Source organism: Homarus americanus, unplaced genomic scaffold (assembly GCF_018991925.1).
Source record: "Homarus americanus isolate GMGI-L3 unplaced genomic scaffold, GMGI_Hamer_2.0 scaffold32063, whole genome shotgun sequence".
In the NCBI taxonomy this organism is placed as follows: Eukaryota; Metazoa; Arthropoda; class Malacostraca; order Decapoda; family Nephropidae; genus Homarus; species Homarus americanus.
The window spans coordinates 103,524-126,500 of record NW_024753223.1 but is presented as its reverse complement, the minus strand read 5'-3'; the positions used below and the strand labels follow the sequence as shown (position 1 = coordinate 126,500).

At 45.0% G+C, this 22,977-nt stretch overlaps 1 protein-coding gene across 2 annotated transcripts in view; it reads left to right on the top strand.

Annotated features, from left to right (window-relative positions):
- LOC121855305 overlaps window positions 1–22,977 on the top strand; it is a 37,867-nt gene that overhangs the window by 13,339 nt on the left and 1,551 nt on the right. Inside the window, exons 2-10 of one of the 2 annotated variants that reach the window (XM_042350185.1) lie at window positions 4,316–4,485; window positions 7,411–7,550; window positions 8,284–8,422; window positions 9,591–9,791; window positions 12,448–12,873; window positions 13,195–13,287; window positions 14,626–14,766; window positions 16,577–16,766; window positions 17,641–17,729. In XM_042350185.1, the coding sequence (XP_042206119.1) occupies window positions 4,318–4,485; window positions 7,411–7,550; window positions 8,284–8,422; window positions 9,591–9,791; window positions 12,448–12,873; window positions 13,195–13,287; window positions 14,626–14,766; window positions 16,577–16,766; window positions 17,641–17,729 (1,587 nt within the window). In that variant the 5' untranslated portion in view covers window positions 4,316–4,317. The remainder of the gene's footprint in view (window positions 1–4,315; window positions 4,486–7,410; window positions 7,551–8,283; window positions 8,423–9,590; window positions 9,792–12,447; window positions 12,874–13,194; window positions 13,288–14,625; window positions 14,767–16,576; window positions 16,767–17,640; window positions 17,730–22,977) is intronic. The other variant, XM_042350186.1, reaches the window with a different exon arrangement.

Sequence of the window (22,977 nt, the reverse complement as noted above, 5' to 3'; positions counted from 1 at the left end):
TGATATTATTTAAGCGACGATACACAGATTATCAATATGGCGTCAATATGGCATACAGACTTTACCGTAACTAAATATATTCCCGTAACACTAATTGGGGTAAATTAAAACACACGAAGATTGGTAGTTAAAATGGCGACTACACTACATTAAGACTTTACAGAAGCTAGAGGCGTTCACAAAACACTATTGTTACATTAAGTTAGGTTAGGTTTAGGTTAGGTTAGTTTAGATGGCGTCGAGAATGCACCGGGACTCTACCATAGCTAGACGCGTTCCAGTAATATTCGCTGAGGCAGAAAGAAAATTAACGCACTGGTATTAGAGAATGTGGAAGAGGAATGTGACTTTCACCAGCTGGGCGGGACCTCAACTTTCCCTGCACCTCTCTTAATGAATGAACGCCCACGTGTCGTTTCCTGTACTGCCACGCCCATCACCTCCCCCTCCCCCACACCACACGCCCTCTTTACCTGCATCTCCCACACACGACCAACATCACCTAGAAATGGCACACGTAGAAAAAATGTCTAAAAGATGTGGAAGGGGAAGTGTGGGTGGACAGGTGTAGACGAGCAGGTGTGGGTGGGCAGGTGTGGGTGGACAGGTGTGGACGAGGAGGTACGGACGGACAGGTTATTATGGAACTATGTAAATAATTTCCTGGTAGTTAGTAGTTGAACTGAGGATGAGTCAGAGAGAAAAAGTGTGTGTGTGTGTGTGTGTGTCCCAGTAAACACAGTCAGAAGGCCACACCCCCCCCCCCCACCACCAACAACAGGTAACACACTACAATATGACAATTTATTTCCTTTCGTTACTCTGCTTTTATGCCTTAATTACGGGTCTTCCTGTCGACACCTGAGCCATAACAACAAAGGACAAGGCGTGAGTCTGAACTTACCTTTTGTTTTAACTTTCAGGTAGATTGAGAATGCTTACGTGTTTTTTTTTGTGTCATTTATGTGTTTTGGCCTGCCTGCATGTGTGTGGAGAGAGAGAGACTAGCTATGCAATATACGGATATATATTTATATATAATGAAGACAATGATGATGATGTGACAAAGAAGGAAGGAACAGGGAGAGTAAAGGAGGGAGGGAGTGAGAGAAGGAAGAAGGACGAGGGAGGGAAGGAAGTATGGGAAGGAAGGTCAGGTAGAAGGTGATGAGGTTTATAGGGTAAAGGTGATGACCCTCATAGTCACACGCACACACACGCACACGCACACACACACACACACACACACACGCGCGCACACACACCAGGCCTCAGCTGTCAGTAACACGAAACTACCAATAAATTACCCCGCCTACACTATTGTTGTGATGGACTGAGAGCTTTCTGGGGTCACCTCACACTCGCTCTCTTTCTCTCTACATTTATCTTCCATTATGTTATTTTTACCTCTTATTCTCATTTTTCTTTCTTTTTCCTTTCTCATTCCTTCTCTCTCTATCTCCTTTTTATTATGTCTTTCTATCCTCTATGCGTTTCCTTGTCTGTCTGTCTGTCGTATCTTCTCATTCATCTCTTTTCCTGCCTCTACGTCTTTTATCATTTCTGTTTGTGTGTTTCCTCTTTACTCTACAATCCCTAATTATCCACCTTTATCTCTCATGTGTATGTTGGGTGTATGTGTGTCGTTTGTGTATGTGTCTTGTGTGTGTTTATGTCTCGGGGTAGATGATCGGTGCTTATGACTATGTGTTTGTGAATGTTTTTGTGCGTAAGTATACACACTAACAGTCGTTTACAAACACTCGCCTCACTATGTGGCTGAGAGACTGCAATAAAAATCGTCCCCTCAAGACACTTCCAGGTATTAACATGGCTCTAATATGTAGATGATATTCGTCCCAATTTAACACATTCCTTCCTCCCACCCCCTACTGTGCCTAATTATCTGTTACAGTACGTCTGGCTCTGGGGACAGTACGTACCTGGCTCTGTCGTTTGTACTAAGTTTGTGTACTTGGCTCTGTCGTTTGTACTAAGTTTGTGTACTTGGCTCTGTCGTGTGTACTAAGTTTGTGTACTTGGCTCTGTCGTGTGTACCGAGTTTGTTTATTGAAATAGGTAATGTTCTGATATAAATATTACAGTCAAACGGTGTAATGAGACACTTCACGAAATGACTGACTATTTTACAAAAAACAAAAAATAAAAAATAAAAAATCAGATATTTCGTGAAATGTCTGAATACACGGTTCGACTTATGTATACTGTATGTTCTGAGAAATTCACTCAGTATAGTTATTCTTGAGGGCTGTGTTCAGTCAGCATGGGGTCTACCTGTCCTGACCTGGGTGGTAATATATTTCGTGCGTGATGGATCTCTTTCGACGGTATCCAGCTGTTTCGCCCCATAGTCCGTACACTCCCTTATGGCCCCCTCCTCTCTCTCTCTCTGTGTGTGTAGACGTTATATTAGGTTAGGTTACGGTTGGCCAGTGATATAAGGCTCGGTCACCTTTTACACTACACAGTAAAGTTATTAGAGTGAGATGGGGGTTGACAGGTTTACCACAGGCTACGTCTCCAGTCAGCTGCCACAAACACAACACAAAGGCCTGGCTGTGAGCACGACGCCCACTACCTCCTGCGACGAGCCTAGAGTATTGTGTGTCACAGGTATAATGCATTGTTTGTCGTCATCGTCCCTCTTCCCTGCCCCCCCCCCCCTTAGTGCTGCCCCACCTCAGCCCTGCCCATCCTCCGGCTGTGTCCCGTCCCTCCCCTTCACCCCTTCACCTCCACTAATCATTATAATCCGTCTTGTTTCACCTCCATTAGCCCTGCCCCATTCCGTCTCGTTTCATCCATCTGAAAGTTAACTAGAAAATGGCACCACTACCCACCACTACTACCTCACACCACCTCACCACTACCTCACACCACCACCACTACCCACCACCAGTCCACCACCCCACTACCTTACTCCACCACCACACACCACCACCCACCATCACCACCACACACCACGCCTACCACCACCACTACCACCACCACCCCCCTTACACCACCCACCATACTAATAACAGTCACCACTGAGCAGACAACAAGAGAACAGACTCTAACAGTGATGGTGTGAAAGGCGGGTTGTGGGACTGGGATATTTGCTTATTTTCTTATTATAAATGCCACCTCACCTTATCCTAGTGATGTTATGGTACTGATTTATAACACTAGTGTCTCGCTAGATTCATTCGTAATATTTGTTCTTGTATTGTAAGGGATCATTTAGTGTGATGTGGTAAAGGTCTTTATTGTTGTAACTTTTATCAACTGTTTCGTACAGTGTATCGTAAAGTGTAATGGTCAGCATCCTCGCCTCGCAAGCGAGCGGACCCGTGTTCGATCCCCTGGCAGGGTGAAACTATGGTCAAGTTTCTTTACGCCATTTGCCTGTCTACCCAGCAGTAATTGGGGACCTGGATGTTAATCGTTTTGCGGATCGTGTTCCGGGGTAATGGTTAGCCAGTGCAGTTGGCGAGTTGTCCGGTCTTCTCGGACTATTCCTTAACACTGGGTAACACAGCTCGTTAACTCAGGGTGTGGTTGTTGTTTTGGCGACAGCTTCTACACCTTAAACAAATTCACGCCTCTGTGGCCCTTGGGCCGGCCATCCTCGTTACACAAGGGCCAACCACTATCGGAGAGATAGTGCTTTGTTTACCTATTTCTCAGCCATAAACTTTTATTATTATTATTATTATTATTATTATTATTATTATTATTATTATTATTATTATTATTATTATTATAAACACAAACACATATTTACCGACAGGCAGACTTCCGTAACAACAATAGAGGTAAGGCAGACACTCCCTCAGCTTCACCAGTGACACAGAAACACCGATATACATATATATATTCCCATATGGTTACTTTACCATATGTCAGCCACACACCACCGCCGCTACCGACCACACACAGCTGGCCGACCACCTCACTACAGTGTTGTTAATATCCATCTTTATACTCCGCATCACTGCACTCATCACACACACCAAAACAAAATATCTCTCAACTTCAAATAGTTGTCTATTATTCTATCTTTACGTCTTCCCGTAGATCAGTTTCATCTATTTGTAAAAATTATATTAGTATATACTTCTTATGGTTGTAAAAATGTATACTTGTATATATATCTGTTTATATCTATCTATCTATATTTATCTAAGGCTAGCTTTTGAAGGGTATTTTAAATGACAGTAAAGTATTCTGTCTCAAGCCACTCTTTCCCATTCTCCATTTTCACGGCGAGTGACCCCATTAACTAACCTGGTTCCCTCCCTCCCCCCCTCAGCCATGAAGGTGGTGCTGGTGGTGACGATGATGGGGGCAGCGCTGGTGGCTGGCCGCTCCATCGACAACCCGGCCGAGTTCCCCGACCAGCCCTCGGGGATGACGAAAGCCGTGGCTACTGTAGGTGGCCAGGGCAAAGCCAGAGCTATAGTCGTCCCTCCTCCAGTTGAGGTACAGTAAGAGTGAGACATGGCCTTGCATACTAAAGGTTCGGATTCTGAGTTTCACACGGTACGTTCAGTCAACTCTCTAACTGGAGATGTGAGAATACCCCTAATTTGCCTCGTTTCATTCAAGCTGTGACACAGAAATGACGACTATCATAGGTAGATGTGTTCTCTTATATCCTCAGTTTATGGGAAGAAATTGAACGTACGAATCTTTGAGACTTCGGATAACAAATCTGGAGTGTAAACTAAAATGCATCTTTATATCACACAGTATTCATAAAGGACTTCACACAGACACTTATGAAGCATTTTATTGTGTGTTAGAAACTTCACATTAGAATTGGTGATATGAATATTACAGTTAACATTAATGGCCAGTATATAAAACAATTCTCTTAAGTAATGAGTAAACTCTAATTGTGTGGGTCTTTTCTTCAGGATACTCTATAATGAATCATATATTCGGGAACTTTTTGATAAATTAAACAAAAATCACTCCTATATTTCGTTATCTGGTACATTAATAACGAAACGGAGAGACTGAATTCCCGCTGTGCTTGCATGAGACCAAAGAGGGAACTATTAACTGAACGCCTCACTGCTTGTGTTGTGGGGGGTTAGCTTAGTGCATGAAAGCATGAAGATGTGGGTATGGTCGCACTCCCCTGCTTGTAGAGCCTCCGCTTACAGCACCGATGAGGTAAGTTGATCCCGGGGTGAGTAGTGAACACCTGGCGGGGCGACACACACAGATGCACAACAGGATCCTAGCGGGGCAACACACACAGATGCACAACAGGATCCTGGCGGGGCGACACACACAGATGCACAACAGGATCCTGGCGGAGTGACACACACAGATGCACAACAGGATCCTGGCGGGGCGACACACACAGATGCACAACAGGATCCTGGCGGAGTGACACACACAGATGCACAACAGGATCCTGGCGGGGTGACACACACAGATGCACAACAGGATCCTGGCGGGGCGACACACACAGATGCACAACAGGATCCTGGCGGGGTGACACACACAGATGCACAACAGGATCCTCCCGGTCGTCCGCCCACGATCTTTGGCCACTGTTTTGTCGATCTTGTTGAATCTGTCTCTTTCAACATCTGTATCTCTCTCTGTTACATGTGTTGCTTTTAATATCAATGACATATACTGTGTTCTCAAATACACATGTTCTTGAGTCCATCCTTTAATTGTCTTACAGCTGTTCTTCTCCACAAGTGTTTACTGGCAGATCTGTATGAGTGTGTTTACTTGAAGTGTTAATAACATATATTTTTCACGTCTCTTCTCTTCATCTCTTACACATATCTTGAATCATCTTTATTGTCCTTTGTACACCTATTTTATTTCAGACATCTTCCCGTACTCGTTTTCTGCCAGACATAATGACTTACATACTCCCTTAAGCCAGTGTTAGAAGGCTCATTTGTGGTTAATATAGCGAAATTATGACTCTAAACACATACTAAATAGTACATATGTTCAAGTATATGAAACATGCTGTGCTTTATTAACATATACCTGGAGGTTCATAGCTTTGGTTTTAACCGGAGAAAAGTTTTTATTGGTATGGTAAATTATTTCATATTAATAGTTAATCGTTACAGCGATAATTGGCACACCTGTATATTAGTTGTGTCACCTGTTGCCTCAGTTCTTTGTTTACACCTGTTCTCTGACAGATATTTCCCCGATACATCTGTCCTTTCAGCAGGATTTTTCTAATATTTTGAAATAGATTTTTTTTTGTTCAAGACCCTTCCTTTCTCCCTCTCTTTATCTAACAAGAAACTTTAGGTTCACTTTCGATAAAATTTTATGAATTTTTTTATATAAAAGTATAATATTTTTTCTTATTCATTTTATTCTATTTTCTTTTTGACAAATCGGTCCTTCGTGTTCTTAAGGTTGTTGTAAATATTTTGTAGTAGCACGTAGAGATAGAATTTCTAGAGGTCACAGCTCGACTCAATATGCACCAACATGAGACAGTATACACGTAAACAAGGGTTGATGATACTAACTGTAAACCTCACTACACCTGCCTTAACAAACGTGTCTGCTTGGGATGAAATACCTCCTGCTTTTAAAGATCCTGTCAGGGGTTCAGAGATAAAAAGATACTGTTTTTGTAGCCTATGTGTGTGAGTATGAGTGTGTGTGTGTGTGTGTGTGTGTGTGTGTGTGTGTGTGTGTATGAGTATGCATGTATGTGTGTGTGTGTGTGTATGTGTGTGAGTATGCACGTATGTGTGTGTGTGTGTGTGTGTGTAAAAGAAGTTTATATTGTCTTCTTGTGCATATTATTCAGTGTCATGGTATCTCTGAATCCCTAACACAACACCTTAACTGTATTATATTAATTTACTTCTCATAAGACGCGGAAAGGTCAATATATTTCTTAATCTGTCTTTATTTTCATGATGTTGATATTCAGTTGTTTATAAGACGTACGGGTATTAATATTGCTCACTCTATTTTCTTCCCATTTTCCTCCATGCCCCCTTCCCTTACCTCCCCTCCCTCCCCTCCCCTCCCCACTCTTCCACTGTGTTACCTACTTCCTCAACGTCCCTCCTCTACCAATTCTCTCTCATTTTGACATCCCTCTCTCTCCCTCAACAACCCCCCACTGCTCTCTTCCCCCTCCCCCCCCCCCTCCTCCTTTCTCCTCTAACACATAAATACGTAACCCTTGACTTACCCGACCATCTCCACCACCGCCATCTTCCCTCTTCCTGTCTCTATCAATCTTCGTCTACTCTGGACACGCGCCTGGCTTTACTTTTAACCTTGTCTGGCCCTCCCTGACCCCTGGGTGACTTGACTCGACCCTCCCTGACCCTTGGATGATCTGGCTCGGCCTTCCTTTACCCCTGGATGACCTGACTCGGCCCACAGGTTTCATCTAAGACGCTAATAGTGACGGGCAACGCCAGGAAGGGAAAGGTCATTGAGATCGGTGATGACGGTATTCCTATCATCCACGGTGTGAGGGAACCTGATGACCCCAACGACACTCACGTCTATAGGAACGCCAGGTATGGGGGGCAATGTTAGGACTGTTGGGGGCAGTGTTAGGGAGGGGCTGGGGGCGGCAGTGTTAGAGCTGAGGGGCAGTGTTAGAGAGCTGGGGTGCAGTGTTAGGGTCTGGGGCAGGGGCTGGGAGGCAGTGTTGGGAGCTGAGGCAGTGAGGGATGGGGGTTTTAGAAAGCTGGGGACTGGTAGCAATGTACTTAGGATCGTAGTTCATAGTTAAGATATAGCTATGTTACCCTAAAGTATCGAAAACAAATATATATATATATATATATATATATATATATATATATATATATATATATATATATATATATATACATATATTTGTATCCCTGTGTAAATGTATATATTTAGATTGTATATAGATAACGTTCTTGTCCGTATAGCATCGCGACATTGACAGATTGATATAAATATATTCCGTCACAGCTAGACAGGAATCACGGGTTTCTCTCTTTGTCATGGTGATCAAATTTAATCCAGAGTTTATTTTTTTTTACATAAAAATAAAAATAAATCGTGACGAACAGAAAAGCACCAAATATAGAGATACAGTTAACGTCAAATCTTCATTGGCCTGTCCAGAGTCTTCCCAGTTTCTGACAGTAATGTTACATTTTTAACACCGACACAAATGTTCTCAGTGATTCCACATACCAACTCTTGTTCTTCTTCTTCTTCTGACCATGTTCACTACTTCCTGCCCTATCCCTCCGGCCCTACCACCTTCAGGATCGTCAACAACAAGCTTATAACAGCCGAGGATGAAGTCAAAGCCAACAAGGTAGAGGGCAGGTCAGTGTCCGGGGAGTCAGCCAAGCCCGCCACAGACCGCCAAGCCCGGGTGCTGACCCAAGGAAGCCAACAGCAGGTGGGTCAGCCTCTTACTCTTAGCCAGGATTTCCTACTGATTCCAGGAAGCTAACCATACCCAATAGCTACATGGGCGAGCTTCTCATACACCCAAGCTCTCCTGCTGACTCAACTCGCTAATATGGGTCAGTTAACTTTTATATTAATCCACGTCATCTCCTCGGGGAATGATTTAGTGCTGTTGGGGAATTTATAAGATGTGTATAATACCCACTAAAAGATGAGTAGAAGCCGGACAACAACAAAAAAGTTAAGTCCTCGAGAACGCAGAATTAAAAAAGGTGAGTTTTGTTTTTCACTTGAGAACTCTGCAGAAAAGTTAACTCTATGCATTTCAGTTATAATCAATGATATCTTAGCATGAAATTTCTCCACACAAAAAACTATATTCTCATAAGTGAATATTACTCTTGAACTATCAGAGGATGGTTATTTCTTAGATCACTCATACTATAGATCAGAAACCAAATAATTATCTCTATGAGGGGAAATTTTTGTTTTACTGTTCCCTTAAGGAAGTTATTTAACGTAAAAGATACCTATAAATCATAATTTTATTTTTATTTTGTTAAAGTTGTAAACAAATCTAAGAAAAACAATAATTCGAGAAGCCAGAGTGACTATCAACACGAGGACGAGCCAGAGTGTCTATCAACGCGAGGACGACCAATAACAATGTCTCGTGTTTGTCTTCCTGAACTATAATGATTGTATCAACTCCTCATGGACAAGGGGTTTTGTTGGCCACACATTATCATTGACCTCATCTTCATTACGTGTGTACAGTCATAATAACAATCCTTCCTAAGTGAGGGATATCTTATAACCCGGACAGAGAGTTCACACCATATTTTAATAAGTCAATTATAAACGTATAAACTCTAATTACTTGCTGCTGACACCATCATAGACACACTGTAAGGAGGTGTTGTTGATTCTATATGTCTGTATCTCTGTTCATGACTCTCTATAAGCCACTACTTCCGTCAGTAAGTTGAGCTAATTAGTTGTAGAGGCTGCTTTCTCCTCCTCCTCTTCCATTCCTCCTTTCTTCCTACTACTCCCTATCCGTTTCCTCTTGTTTCTCCTCATCCTCCTACTTCTTCTCCTCTTTCTCAATTCTTCTTTGCCTCAGCCTCCAAGGTCTCACCCCATATGTATTACAGACGCAGGGAGGGTTTAAGCCTTCATCGATAGTAGCTGTGGCGCCTTCATCCTCGTCCTCCTCCTTGAAGCAAGTGGCCCTTGAAGACGGAGGCCCAAAGTACCCGGATTTCTACTACAGGAGGTTTTTTAACAACGAAAGGACCGGGGTTGTGGCCGAAGCTTCCTTTGAGGACGATAACATCTCCACCTCCTCTGAACAGGTGAGAAGCTGGAGGTCGGGAGGGTGAGAGGTAAAATACTTGTTGTTTAAATACAGGGAAAGAAATCGGAATAAATCATGTGAAGGTAAGATGAATGACTCGCTGTCTTGTGTTTCGTCTGGGTACCCGGATGTGTAGTGTGTTGCCTCGGGAGATGAAGTGAATGGGAATAATTTGTGACATGATTTAACAAGGGTATCTGGACATGTGTTGGAATACCAATATAGTGAATGCTTTTCTTATGGTGTGGTATAGGTATCATGACATGAGAATATTCTTTAAGGATGTGTACGGGTGGTTCTCGTCTGAACACACGACCATGTGAATGTTGACAGAGGAGATGACGTTTTATTTACACCATGAACAATGCCCGACATAATCTACTGCATGTTAGCAAAACCTTATCACTGCACCGAGTGAATTATTACCTGTTCACTGTTAAGGTCAGAACAGGTGGGGAGGGAAGGTTACAACTAATGCACTGACCTGTTAGTTAATGATATAACGCAACACAAAGTCGTATTTAATTTCTCTCATGACTTGTGTTTTTATTCAATATAATTTGTTATTTTTCAGCAACATCCAGACATACCCAGTACAGCACTTCTTATATTACCTTCGAATAATGTTATGGGTACAGATATAGGTATAAAGTACAGGTACAATAATACTCTTTGTACGACTTACATACACACAAACACCAGTAGAAGCACAGGTGAATCACAGAGACGCTGCCTTATTCTAGATATGATAAACACGCAGCTAAAGTTTACCAACTCTGGTCACCTGTCTACACTTGTCCGTCTATTACTGTACATATTATCTTTTATTCACCCACGGAAGTGCACGCGCGCGCGCACAGACAGACAGACAGACAGACAGACAGACACACCATTATAATTCTGTCATTATGTACATTGTACAGTACGTTATTTATTATTATTATTATTATTATTATTATTATTATTATTATTATTATTATTATTATTATTATTATTATTATTATTATTATTATTTCCAATCAGTTTAACATCAATTCTAGGCAAATTATTTGAAGCAATAATTTCAAACTCTATTCGAAATCACCTGGAGAAGCACAAGTTGATCAATGATTCCCAACATAGCTTCACAGCGGGCGTTCATGTCTAGCTAATCTATTAACATTATTTTCAGCTGTTTTCGAATCAGTGGACGACGGGCTCGACTATGATATGGTATATCTTGAATTCAGCAAAGCCTTCGACAGAGTCCCCCACGAAAGACCAATAAGAAAAGTGGAGGCTCATGGCATTGGAGGAGATATTCTAAAATGGATTAGTGCGTGGCTACGGGACAGGAAACAGCGAGTCAGCATTAACGGCACTAAATCCGATTGGAATAACGTCATTAGTGGAGTACCCCAAGGCTCAGTACTTGGACCATTATTATTTATTATATACATAAACGACATAGATATCGACGTAGACAGCAACACAAGTAAAATTGCTGACGACACTAAAATAGGGCGTGTAATTAAATCTGACGAGGACTCCGCAAAACTACAGGAAGATCTAAACAAATTTTTCGAATGGTCTGAAAAATGGCAGATGAAAGTCAATGTGGACAAATGTAAAGTACTTAGTCTAGGAGATGTAAACAGAGAAACCAGATACCAGATGAATAACGATGTTATAGAGAAATTCGACTGTGAGCAAGATTTATGAGTAATGATAAGTAGGATTCTTAAGCCAAGTAAACAATATGTATTTGCTCGAAACCAGGATAATAAAGTACTTGGGTTCAAGCAAAGGAGTGTTAGTTTCAAGACTAGCGAGGTCATCCTAAAACTATATCTTGCGCTTGTGAGACCTCACATGGATTTCGCAGTTCAATTCTGGTCACCGTATTACAGAATGAATATAGAATCTCTGGAAAGAATTAAGAGGAGAATGACAAAACTAATCCCGGCCATTAGTAATCTTGAGTACAGAGACAGGTTAAAGCATCTTAATTTGCACTCCCTCGAGAGACGTAGAGTGAGGGGTGATATGATCTAGGTGTAAAAATGGAAGTCAGTGCTAAACAAATGAGACATTACAAAGGGACATTACAAAGGTACTCAAACTATCCAACCAGGAGCGAACTCGTAACCATGGTTTTAAATTAAACAAATTTAGATTTAGGCGTGAAATAGGTATACACTGGTTTGGAAATAGAGTAGTTGACGAGTGGAACAAGTTACCAAATATCATCATTAACTCGAATACGCTGGATAGCTTCAAACATAGGTTGGATGAATATATGAGCGATATGGGTTGGGTGTAAATGGGACTGCCCAGTTTGGGCCAATGGGCCTACTGCAGTTTCCTCCATTCTTATGTTCTTATGTCTGAAATAAATCTAAACAGAAGGATATTACTCAATTTAGCATCAGAGATAAATGGTGTGGTTGTTGACAAGACCCACGTTATGGTACCTCAGGTGTTGAATTTATAATTTCTCTTTAATTACCACTGATGACGGAAATTTTAATCAGAAAGCCGCACACACACACAGGTACAGTGCAGGGTGTGTCAGGTGATCATTGATCAGACAAAGTTGTTACTAGAGTGAAGGTGAGTCTACCTGTAATGAGGTTCAGGTGTTCAATTATGTTAATCTAGTTATGACCTCACAGGTAGTGAGCTACAGCTACTTGGCAGCACCTAAGGACAGCTCCCGCTCCAGCAGTGACTCCAGGGACGTGGTGTACGGCTCTGGGTCAGCAGCCAAACCTCCTGCACAGAGCCTCTCGCTAGTGGTTTCTCCCTCAGCCTCGGCAGCCAAACCTTCGGCACAAAGCCTCACCCTCGTGGCCTCCCCTTCCTCTTTCGAACCAGTCCGCACCTCCTCCGTTGCCGCCACCTCCCTCTCTAACGCTGTGCCAATCGGTCACTCGTCACAGTCCAACTTTGCCGTCCACCATGATGTGTCGCATCTAGACACCTCTTCCAATTATGGAGTGCTCCACCAATCTGCCCTCAGCACCCCTCCACCCCACGCCCCACACACCGTCTACAAGGCCAATCCTGAACACTTTGTTATCAAGGATTCGACATTCCAGGTAAGTCATCTCCCTCACTCTCACTCTCTTGTGCTGGTTAAACTTACTTCCATAGATTTGTTTTTTATTTAGGGTAATACATATGGTGTAATTAGAGACCCAAACTTAATTAGATTTGAACACACATCTAAGAGTACATTATAAACCCTTATCTATAACTGACAGTAGAGAAAAAAGTACCCCCAAATTAGTCCCTTCACACAAAGCCTTCCAGCGACACTTCCTGGGTTTGGGACAATTTCCGTGTAAAAGAAATCCACATTTTTTTTTAGCTGAATTAACCTTACCTGTATAATGACATCACCTAACCTATCTTTACAGGCTCACCCCGGCGCCCCGACCTTCAATATTCCCATCCCAGTACCCACCAACCAAGCCAACCACCACCACATACGTCACAACACGGAGAGCCAGGTAGACCTTCCCTTCTCTTCCTCCGACTCACAATCCCATAATCCAGCTGTTACGTCATCACCGGAAGTCTAATGACGTCATAAACTTAAAAATAACCTGATTTCTAGTGACGTCAGCTTATTTTTTTCCACCTGATTTTGAATAATAAAAAAAATATAACATTTTTTTATCCAGAACTGAAATATTGACTTCTGTTTAATTTTTAAATGTATATCACTAAAACTTATAGGTTATTAAGAACTCCCTCGACCTGTAACTAATCAGAACTTCCTCGACCTGTAACTAATCAGAACTCCCTCGACCTGTAACCAATCAGATCTTCCCCGACCTGTAACTAATCAGATCTTCCTCGACCTGTAACTAATCAGAACTTCCTCAACCTGTAACTAATCAGAACTCCCTCGACCTGTAACTAATCAGAACTTCCTCAACCTGTAACTAATCAGAACACCCTCGACCTGTAACTAATCAGATCTTCCTCGACCTGTAACTAATCAGAACACCCTCGACCTGTAACTAATCAGATCTTCCTCGACCTGTAACCAATCAGATCTTCCCCGACCTGTAACTAATCAGATCTTCCCCGACCTGTAATTAACAAGATCTTCCTCGACCTGTAACTAATCAGATCTTCCTCGACCTGTAACTAATCAGAACTCCCTCGACCTGTAACTAATCCGATCTTCCTCGACCTGCAACCAATCAGATCTTCCTCGACCTGTAATTAACAAGATCTTCCTCGACCTGTAACTAATCAGATCTTCCTCGACCTGTAACTAATCAGAACTCCCTCGACCTGTAACTAATCCGATCTTCCTCGACCTGTAACCAATCAGATCTTCCTCGACCTGTAATTAACAAGATCTTCCTCGACCTGTAACTAATCAGATCTTCCTCAACCTGTAACTAATCAGATCTTCCTCGAACTGTAACCTGTAAAAACGGTTCCGTCTAAAATTTGAATCACATCTCTAATCACTTTAACTCAGTACTATTTTTCCAAACGCTAAAATAAAGTATCTTTTTATTATAACCTAACCTAACCTAACCTAACCTAACCTAACCTAACCTAACCTAACCTAACCTAACCTCTGTGTCTTTCATTGCCCATCCATCTTGCTCCGTTACTACTGACCCATGTTGCCACTAGTGCTCCTCTTTCATTGCCCACCTTTATTGCATCCCACTATTTACCATTCTTGCCCTTTATTGCTCATTTATCTTGCTCCTCAATACCCATCCTCCGTCTTGCTCCTCATTGTCCACCCATCTTGACCTTTATTGCCCATCATTCTTGCTCCTCATCACCTATCCTCCTTACCCCCTATTGCCCAGCAGGCGTCGTCGGAGGCAGGGCAGCATCTGGTGGGTCTTTCCTCCTTTGCAACTTACGACCATCGCCAGGAAGTATCAACAAAGAAACCGGTTTACGAGAAGATGATGGAGCCGCTAAGGAAGATGAGCGAGAGGTTCTATGAGGTTAGTGGCGTCAGATGGAGTGTTAGTGGTGGCAGGTGGAGTGTTAGTGGTGGTAGGTGGAGTGCTAGTGGCGTCAGGTGGAGCGTTAGTGGCGTCAGGTAGTGATAGTAGGAGGTGGAGTGGTGGTGGTGGAAGGTGGAGTGTTAGTTGGAGACGGAGTGTTAGTGGTGGCAGGTGGAGTGTTAGTGGTGGTGGCAGGTGGGTGGTGGTGGTGGAAGGTGGAGGTTAGTGGTGGAAGGTGGAGGAGGTGTGTGGTGTGGTGGTGGAGTGTTAGTGGTGGAGGTGGAGTGGTGGCAGGGGGTGGTGGCAGGTGAGTGTTAAGGTGAGTGTTAGTGGTGGAAGGTGGGAGGTTAGTGGTAGAAGGTGGAGTGTTAGTTGTAGTGGTGGAGGGTGGTGGTGGAGTGTTAGTTGGGGGAAGGTGGAGTGTTGGTGGTGGTGGGGGTGGTGTTAGGGTGTGTGGGAGGTGGAGTGTTAGTGGTGGGAGGTGGAGTGTTAGTGGTGGGAGGTGGAGTGTTAGTGGTGGGAGGTGGAGTGTTAGTGGTGGGAGGTTAGTGTGGAGTGTTAGTGGTGAGGTGGAGTGTTAGTGGTGGGTGGTGGGAGGTGGAGGTGGGTGTTAGTGGTGGGGAGGTGAGTGTGGTGGTGGAGGGTGGGTGTTGTGGAGGTGTTAGTGGTGGTGGAGTGGTGGGAAGGTGGAGTGTTGAAGTGGTGGAAGGTGGAGTGTTAGTGGTGGAGGTGGAGTGTGGTGGTAGGTGGGAGTGTTAGTGGTGGGAGGTGGAGTGTTAGTGGTGGGAGGTGAGTGTTAGTGGTGGGAGGTGGAGGTTGGAGGTGGTGGGGAGGTGGGGTGGAGTGTTAGTGGTGGGAGGTGGGTGTTAGTGGTGGGAGGTGGGTGGTGGGAGGTGGAGTGTTAGTGGTGGGAGGTGGTGGGGAGGTGGAGTGTTAGTGGTGGTGGGTGGTGTGGTGCGGAGGTGGAGTGGTGGAAGGTGGAGTGTTAGTGGTGTTGGTGGTGGTGTGGGAGGTGGAGGTGGTGGGAGGTGGAGTGAGTGTTGGGAGGTAGGTGGTGGTGGGTGGTGGGAGGTGGTTAGTGGTGGAGTGTTAGTGGTGTGGAGGTTAGTGGTGGGAGGTGGAGTGGTGAGGTTAGTGGTGGGAGGTGTTAGTGGTGGGAGGTGGAGTGTTAGTGGTGGGAGGTGGGTGTTAGTGGTGGGAGGTGGAGGTTAGTGGTGGGGTGTGGGTGGGAGGTGTTAGTGGTGGAGGTGGAGTGTTGGTGGTGGAGGTGGAGTGTTGTGGTGGGAGGTGGTGGGAGGTGGAGTGTTAGTGGTGGGAGGTGGAGTGTTAGTGGTGGAGGTGTTAGTGGTAGGTGGGGAGGTGGAGTGTTAGTGGTGGAGGTAGTGGTGGTGGCAGGTGGAGTGTTAGTGGTGGGAGGTGGAGTGTTAGTGGCGGGAGGTGGAGTGTTAGTGGCGGAAGGTGGAGTGTTAGTGGTGGGGAGGTGGAGTGTTAGTGGTGGAAGGTGGAGTGTTAGTGGTGGCAGGTGGAGTGTTAGTGGGAGGTGGAGTGGTGGTAGAAGGTGGAGTGTTAGTGGTGGCAGGTGGAGTGTTGTGGTAGAAGGTGGAGTGTTAGTGGTGGAAGGTGGAGTGTTAGTGGTGGAAGGTGGAGTGTTAGTGGTGGAAGGTGGAGTGTTAGTGGTGGCAGGTGGAGTGTTAGTGGTGGGAGGTGGAGTGTTAGTGGTGGCAGGTGGAGTGTTAGTGGTCAGAGTTTTGGTGCAGTATTATTCTAACCTTACATTAAAGTTTATAAATTCTGGGATGGTCCACAGATGGCGTCTCCAGTACTCAAGCCGATGATGACAGCTGGCCAAAGGTTCTCTGAACGATTCCAGCTGCCCAAAAGGATGAGCCACCTGTCCGAGAGATTGAACCTGGGTACCATGAACGACTACATCAGTCGCACAGTTGATGATGAGAGCTTACCCCTGGTGGCTGGCGTCGCTCTCCTGGGCACACTTGGTAACTCTCATACAGCTCCCGCCTCTTCCCTACATTGTGTTGTAGATGCGGCTTAATATGCATCTCAACTCTCTCTCTCTCTCTCTCTCTCTCTCTCTCTCTCTCTCTCTCTCACGGCAAATCTCTTCTATCATGGTGTCTTACTTCTTTCGGTATTTCTTTCAATATTCCTTTCATGTCTATCTCTCACAGAAGTTCTCGTTCATTCTCTCTTGCTGTAACATATTGTGTCTCTTATTGTGCCTCTTCCTTCATTTTTCTCAATCATTTTCTGTTACACTTTCCCACCTCTCTCTCACTTTCTCTTGCCATTATTTACCTTTGAGTCATTTCACTGTGTCATTCACCATTCTGCCTTTCACTTCTCACCCATTCTCTTGCCTTCATTTGTTTCTCATTTTTCCTCCTCAAATTTTCTTCCTCTATTTCTGGCTTTCTCTACTTTTGTCGGATCAAAATTCGTCTTGTATTGCCCCCATTTGTCCTCTTCTACGACGTAGATATCTTTCTTTCTCTTAATCAATTTCTTATTATCACACCTCATTCATCTTTACTGTTATTTTGTTCAATAGGTCGTGACGGTAAGCCAGGCAGGTGGACACAGGAGAGGTCACATCTGAAGAGTGTTTAATATAGTTTTGGTGTCTTGTTTCTCTTCACTTGATAGCCAATCACCTGAGAGAGAGAGAGAGAGAGAGAGAGAGAGAGAGAGAGAGAGAGAGAGAGAGAGAGAGAGAGAGAGAGAGAGAGAGAGAGAGAGAGATTACGAGGCATTAATATGCAGGAAGTAATCAATGTTCTATATTTTTTTTCACAACCGTGGTAGATTGACGTGTTCTCTCCTGCCTGACTCTCACTCTTCCATTCTCCACAGGTCTGGTTGGGATTGCTGTGGCCGCGTCCAGTAACGTGACCATTGGTAAGCGCTCCGTCGACGACCCCACTCTGGAGTTCCTCGATCAGGTACGTTAATGACTATACAATATACGGTTTTATTTCACGGAGTAGATAAAATTTCCAGCATATGCACGGTATTTCATATAATTTTGCAGATGTTACGTAAATCGCGCGCGCGCGTGCGTGTGCGTGTGTGTGTGTGTGTGTGACCCACCTCAGCTATCCTCCATCCCTGGATGAGGTAGCTACTGCCATCAAACAGATGAAAAATAAAAAAAACTCAGGGCCAGATGGAATTCCAACCGAGGTGTATAAAGCAGGAGGACCTCTGCTTACCAGCCGTATCCACTCTCTCCCGGAGAATATATGGGAAAAGGGGGAAATCCCCCAAGCTCTTAAAGTAAAACATCAACCTAGCAGCCATTATTAAGTGCCGGCTCCCAGACGAGGGTCGACTCACAGAACGGGGGTCTGGCTATACCTTCTTCTGGAAGGGTAAGCCTGCTGCGAAGAGAAACCGCATTTATGGAGTTGGCTTTGGCATCCACCAATGCATCCTACACAGGCGAACTGAAATGCCTGTTGGGATCAACGAGCGCCTCATGACGCTCCTAGTCCCACTGAATCACTCACGTCATGCTATTTTAACAGTGCATACGCCCAGACACTGGATGCAGAGGATGACATCAAGGAGGCCTTTTACTCCGACCTCGACAGAGTGCTAACCTCAATCCCCAGGGAAGATAAGGTTGTGTTCCTTGGTGACTTCAGTGCCACAGTTGGCAGAGATGCTGACATTTGTCAAGGAACCATAGGAAGAAATGGACTAGGCAAGTTCCATCCCAACGGCCTACTTCTCGTCAGCACGAGTGCTGCACACAACACCTATGCAGATGCGTATGCAGACTTCGGCCTTGAGGAGAATGTACGTAAGACTCGGATTTTCTTTCAGCCTGCCCCTGGTTCAGCCACACCTCCACCATCCATCCAGCTTAGTGATACTACCGCCTCTAATGTTACCCACTTTCGACATCTCGGCTCCCACCTGTCCACCACTGCTAACATCGATGAAGAGATTCGACATTGGATCAGATGGGCATCTCAAGCCTTTGGCAGAATCCGTTCCCGTGTCTTCAGCTGTAGGGAGCTTAAATTATCTACGAAGTTGCACGTATATCAAGCAGTGGTCCTCCCTACCCTGCTATATGGCACCGAGACATGGGTCACATACAGGAGCCACCTCAAGGCACTTGAAAACTTTCACCAACGTAGTCTAAGTTCCATCCCCCGAGTTCGCTGGGAAGACAAGAGAACAAATGCCAATATTCTCGCTGCCACCAACTGTAGGAGCATCGAGGCTACCATTACTCATGAACAACTGTGGTGGACTGGCCGTGTTACCCGTATTTTGACGAAAGTAGACAGCCAAAGAAGCTACTTTACAGTCACCTAAGGAACAGTAAATGTAACGCTGGCGGGAACTGAAAAGGTATAAGGATAGTCTTAAGACACTTTGAAAAAGTGCCAAATCGACCCGCTCATTTGGGAGACGATTACTCCATACTGTAACGCTTGGAGGAGCACCACACAAGGGCGTATCAATACTTTCGATTTAGCCTGAATGCAAACCGAGGCAGAGAAGTGCCAACGCCGCAAAATGCTGCCACCGCCCCTCCCGCACTATATGTAGCCCTCCACATGTGCAACATCTGCGGACGACCCTGCCAGTCCTGTATTGGCCTCTCTAGTCACCTCAGAACTCAATAACGTACGTGACATCCTTAATAACTCATATCATTGGATCATAGCTGGATGATCGTCATACTCGACTCCGAGTGAAAGGAAAGTAGTAGTAGTGCGACCATAGAAATAGTGATTATTCCTGCCATAGATATATAAGCAAGTGTTATGTGTGACAATTCCTGCTCCCAGTGTATCACTCTACTACCCGGACACAGAGGTCCAGCCAATCACCTCTCCTCCTTTTCCTCATAAGAACTAGTTTCCTCTGTATGGGACCAAAGCAGATATCGGAGGCGGACATAACTGTCGCCCGAAATGTGGAGCACTATGCCGGGTAACAACCATTGTTGCATCTGTGCTAGCCAGAACCAAAATTGCACTAGCTGTGATTGTGCGAGAAACAACCGACCATGTGTGGTTTGCAGAAAGGGAAACAATTGTAGGAACCCACAGGGCAGGGACCCGACACAGGAGGCCACAGTGGATATCGCCGGGACCCAACCGCCTGATGATATCCAGAATGAAAGCAGTGAGTCTACTCAACCTGAAAATGTAGTGCCAATAACCGCTGATCCAACATTAGCAGATGTCCACGAGGTGAATGGCAGACAGCCACCACAGTGGAATGGCATGTCAATGGAAAATGCGGACATATGGGTTATAGAAACTTACTCAGAAATTGTCAGGTGGTCGCCAGCTAACCTATTTGAACCACCCAAGTGTGCGGCCACTAAGGAAATGAATCGGGAGATGACTCGCCGCATAACCGAGTACACTCAGGACTGCTTCCTTGCCCCTTCAGCTCTTCAAATACCGGCAATATTACCCCATCTATTCTGTCAGCGGACACACGCAAGGACTAAGCACAAAGAAAATGTGGCAGCAATGAAGAGAAGATTGACAATGTGGCAGAATGGGGCCCTTGATGATCTCCTATGTGAAGCAAGAACACTGCAGGAGAGACTAAAGCAAAACACCGATGACGTTGCCAGAAAGTTTGGAAACAAGATGCATGTGGGAAAAGTGTCTTTGGCGGTAAGATCTTTCACAGAGGAATCCACCGGTGGGGTCCTGCCAATAAATAGAGACATTAAAACAACTGAAAGAAAAACATCCCTCTGCAAGTGAAGACGAAGGCATCAGGTTCCAGGGTGGCTATATCCCACCAAATGCTTTCCTGTTCGAGAACCTAACAGGAGGGATGGTGTGGAAAAAAACCCACTGAAAACTTAGGGAGGGGCTGGCCCTTCAGGCCTGGATGCAAACGGTTGGATAGACATCCTCAGCACTAACAAGTTTTGAGCCGTAGCAATTGATCTCTGCACTGCCGTCGCCGCCCTTCCAGAAAGCTAGCAACCTCGTGCTGCCACCACCTCCATGCTCTGACGGCCCGCCGCCTCATTCCCCTGGATAGGAGTCCAGGATGTAGGCCTTTAGGGATGGGTGAAGTGCTGAGGCTGATCATCGGAAAATGCATAATGGAGGTGGTAAAGAATGATGTCAGGGCAGCTGCAGGAGACCTACAAGTTTGTGCTGGCCACCAGGCTGGAGGGGAAGCTGTCATTCACGCCATGGGAACGATATTTGAGCAGCGTGATTGTGAGGCAGTTCTCCTGGTTGACGCTTCCAATGCATTCAACATCTTAACTGCAAAGCTACATTGCACAACATCAAGATCAAGTGTCTAAGCTTTGTAATGTACAGTATGTTGAAAACACCTATAGGAACCCATCAGACCTCTATATATCAAGCTTCAAGGCCCTAAGAGGAGATACCATCATACAGTCAACTGAGGGAACAACACAGGGGACCCTGTTGCAATGGCAATGTACGCAATAGGCCTATCCGTGTTCCAACACACAATAACATTTGAAACAACCGCAGTCAAGCAAGTGGCCTATGCTGACGACCTTACAGGAGCAGGAAAAGTGGAGGACATCAAAAAGTGGTGGGACCTGATAACATCATATGGTCCACAAATAGGGTACCACCCAAATGCCAGCAAGTCCTTCCTCATTGTGAAGCCAGAACACTATGAACGGGCAGTGGAGGTGTTTGGCGGAAGTGAGGTCAAAATAAAAGGATGGCCAAAGACACCTAGGTGCGGTAATCGGCACAAAGGACTTCAAGACCGAGTAAGTAACGGGAAAGGTAAATGAGTAGGTCAGGGAAATTCAAGCTCTGTCGGATATTGCTAAAACAGAGCCACATGCAGCTCTTGCAGCATTTACCCACGCATTCAAGCATCGCTGGAACTACCTGATGCGTACTATCCCTGATATCGGACTCCTCCACCCCCTGGAAGAAGCCATCAGCGTGAATTTCATTCCAAAATTAGTGAAACACTTTCACTTAACCACAGAAGAAATGTCACTACTTGCACTACCACCGAGACTGGGAGGAATGGGATTGACCAATCCAGAGGAGATTGCTGCCACCGAACATTAAAACTCAGTCAAGCTCACGGCAGCCCTCACTGACCACATAATAGCTCAGAACGCAACAGGTGAGGTGGATACCAGCAAAGTAAACAAGATTCGACGGTCCATTACGACAGAACGACAGCACGGCCAATGTGATAAGTTGCAGCAACTGATGCTGCAAGTACCAGAGAATTTGAAAAGAAAAGTAGCTATAGCACAGGAGGTGGGCGCCTCGAACTGGCTAACTACGTTACCGATTTAGGGCAAATGGTTTCAGTCTCAATAAACAAGAATGTACAGATGCCATTGCTCTAAGGTACGGTAGGCCAGTAGAAGGGTTGCCCTCCCAATGCGTGTGTGGCTCTTCCTATGACGTCGACCACGCCATGGCTGTGCAATAAAGGGGGCTTCGTATGCATGAGGCACGACGAAGTAAGAGATCTCACTGCAAATATGTTGAAGGAAATCTGTCGTGATGTCAGGGTAGAACCGACCCTCCTTCCATTGGACCGCGAGAATTTCCAACATAGGACTTCAACCACATCCAACGAAGCCCGTGTTGACGCCAGTGCTCATGGATTCTGGACGCTGGGACAGCGAGCTTTCTTTGACATAAGGATTTTTTATCCCATGGCTGAATGTCACCGCAACCTAGCTCTCGATGCTGCACACAGGAGGAACGAGAACGACAAGATTAGGGCATATGGGGAGAGAATTCAGAATGTTGATCAAAGCAGCTTTACTTCTCTGGTGTTCACAACCTCCGGTGGGATGGGACCAAGTGCAAGATGTTTCTATGCCAGAAGGAGAAGCAGCATCCCAGAAGTTATGTTACAGACTGGATGAGATGTCGACTGACCTTCTCTCTCCTTAGGTCTGCTTTGCTTTGCCTCAGGGGAACGAAAGCATCGGCCCCAAAGCCGACAACAGTTGCAGATATTGACTACGAGGCAACAGTCACTTAATGCTCCATAGAACTGTGGCTCAACTAACTCAACACAGCCAGGGTAGCTACTTATGTATTAGGATAGTTAATTTTAACGTAAACAAATGGCGGCGAAGGTATGGCTATTGGAGGAGGCTGGAGGCCTATAAAAAAAGTAGTAGTAGGTGTGTGTGTGTGTGTGCTTACAATAACAGAGTTTAAG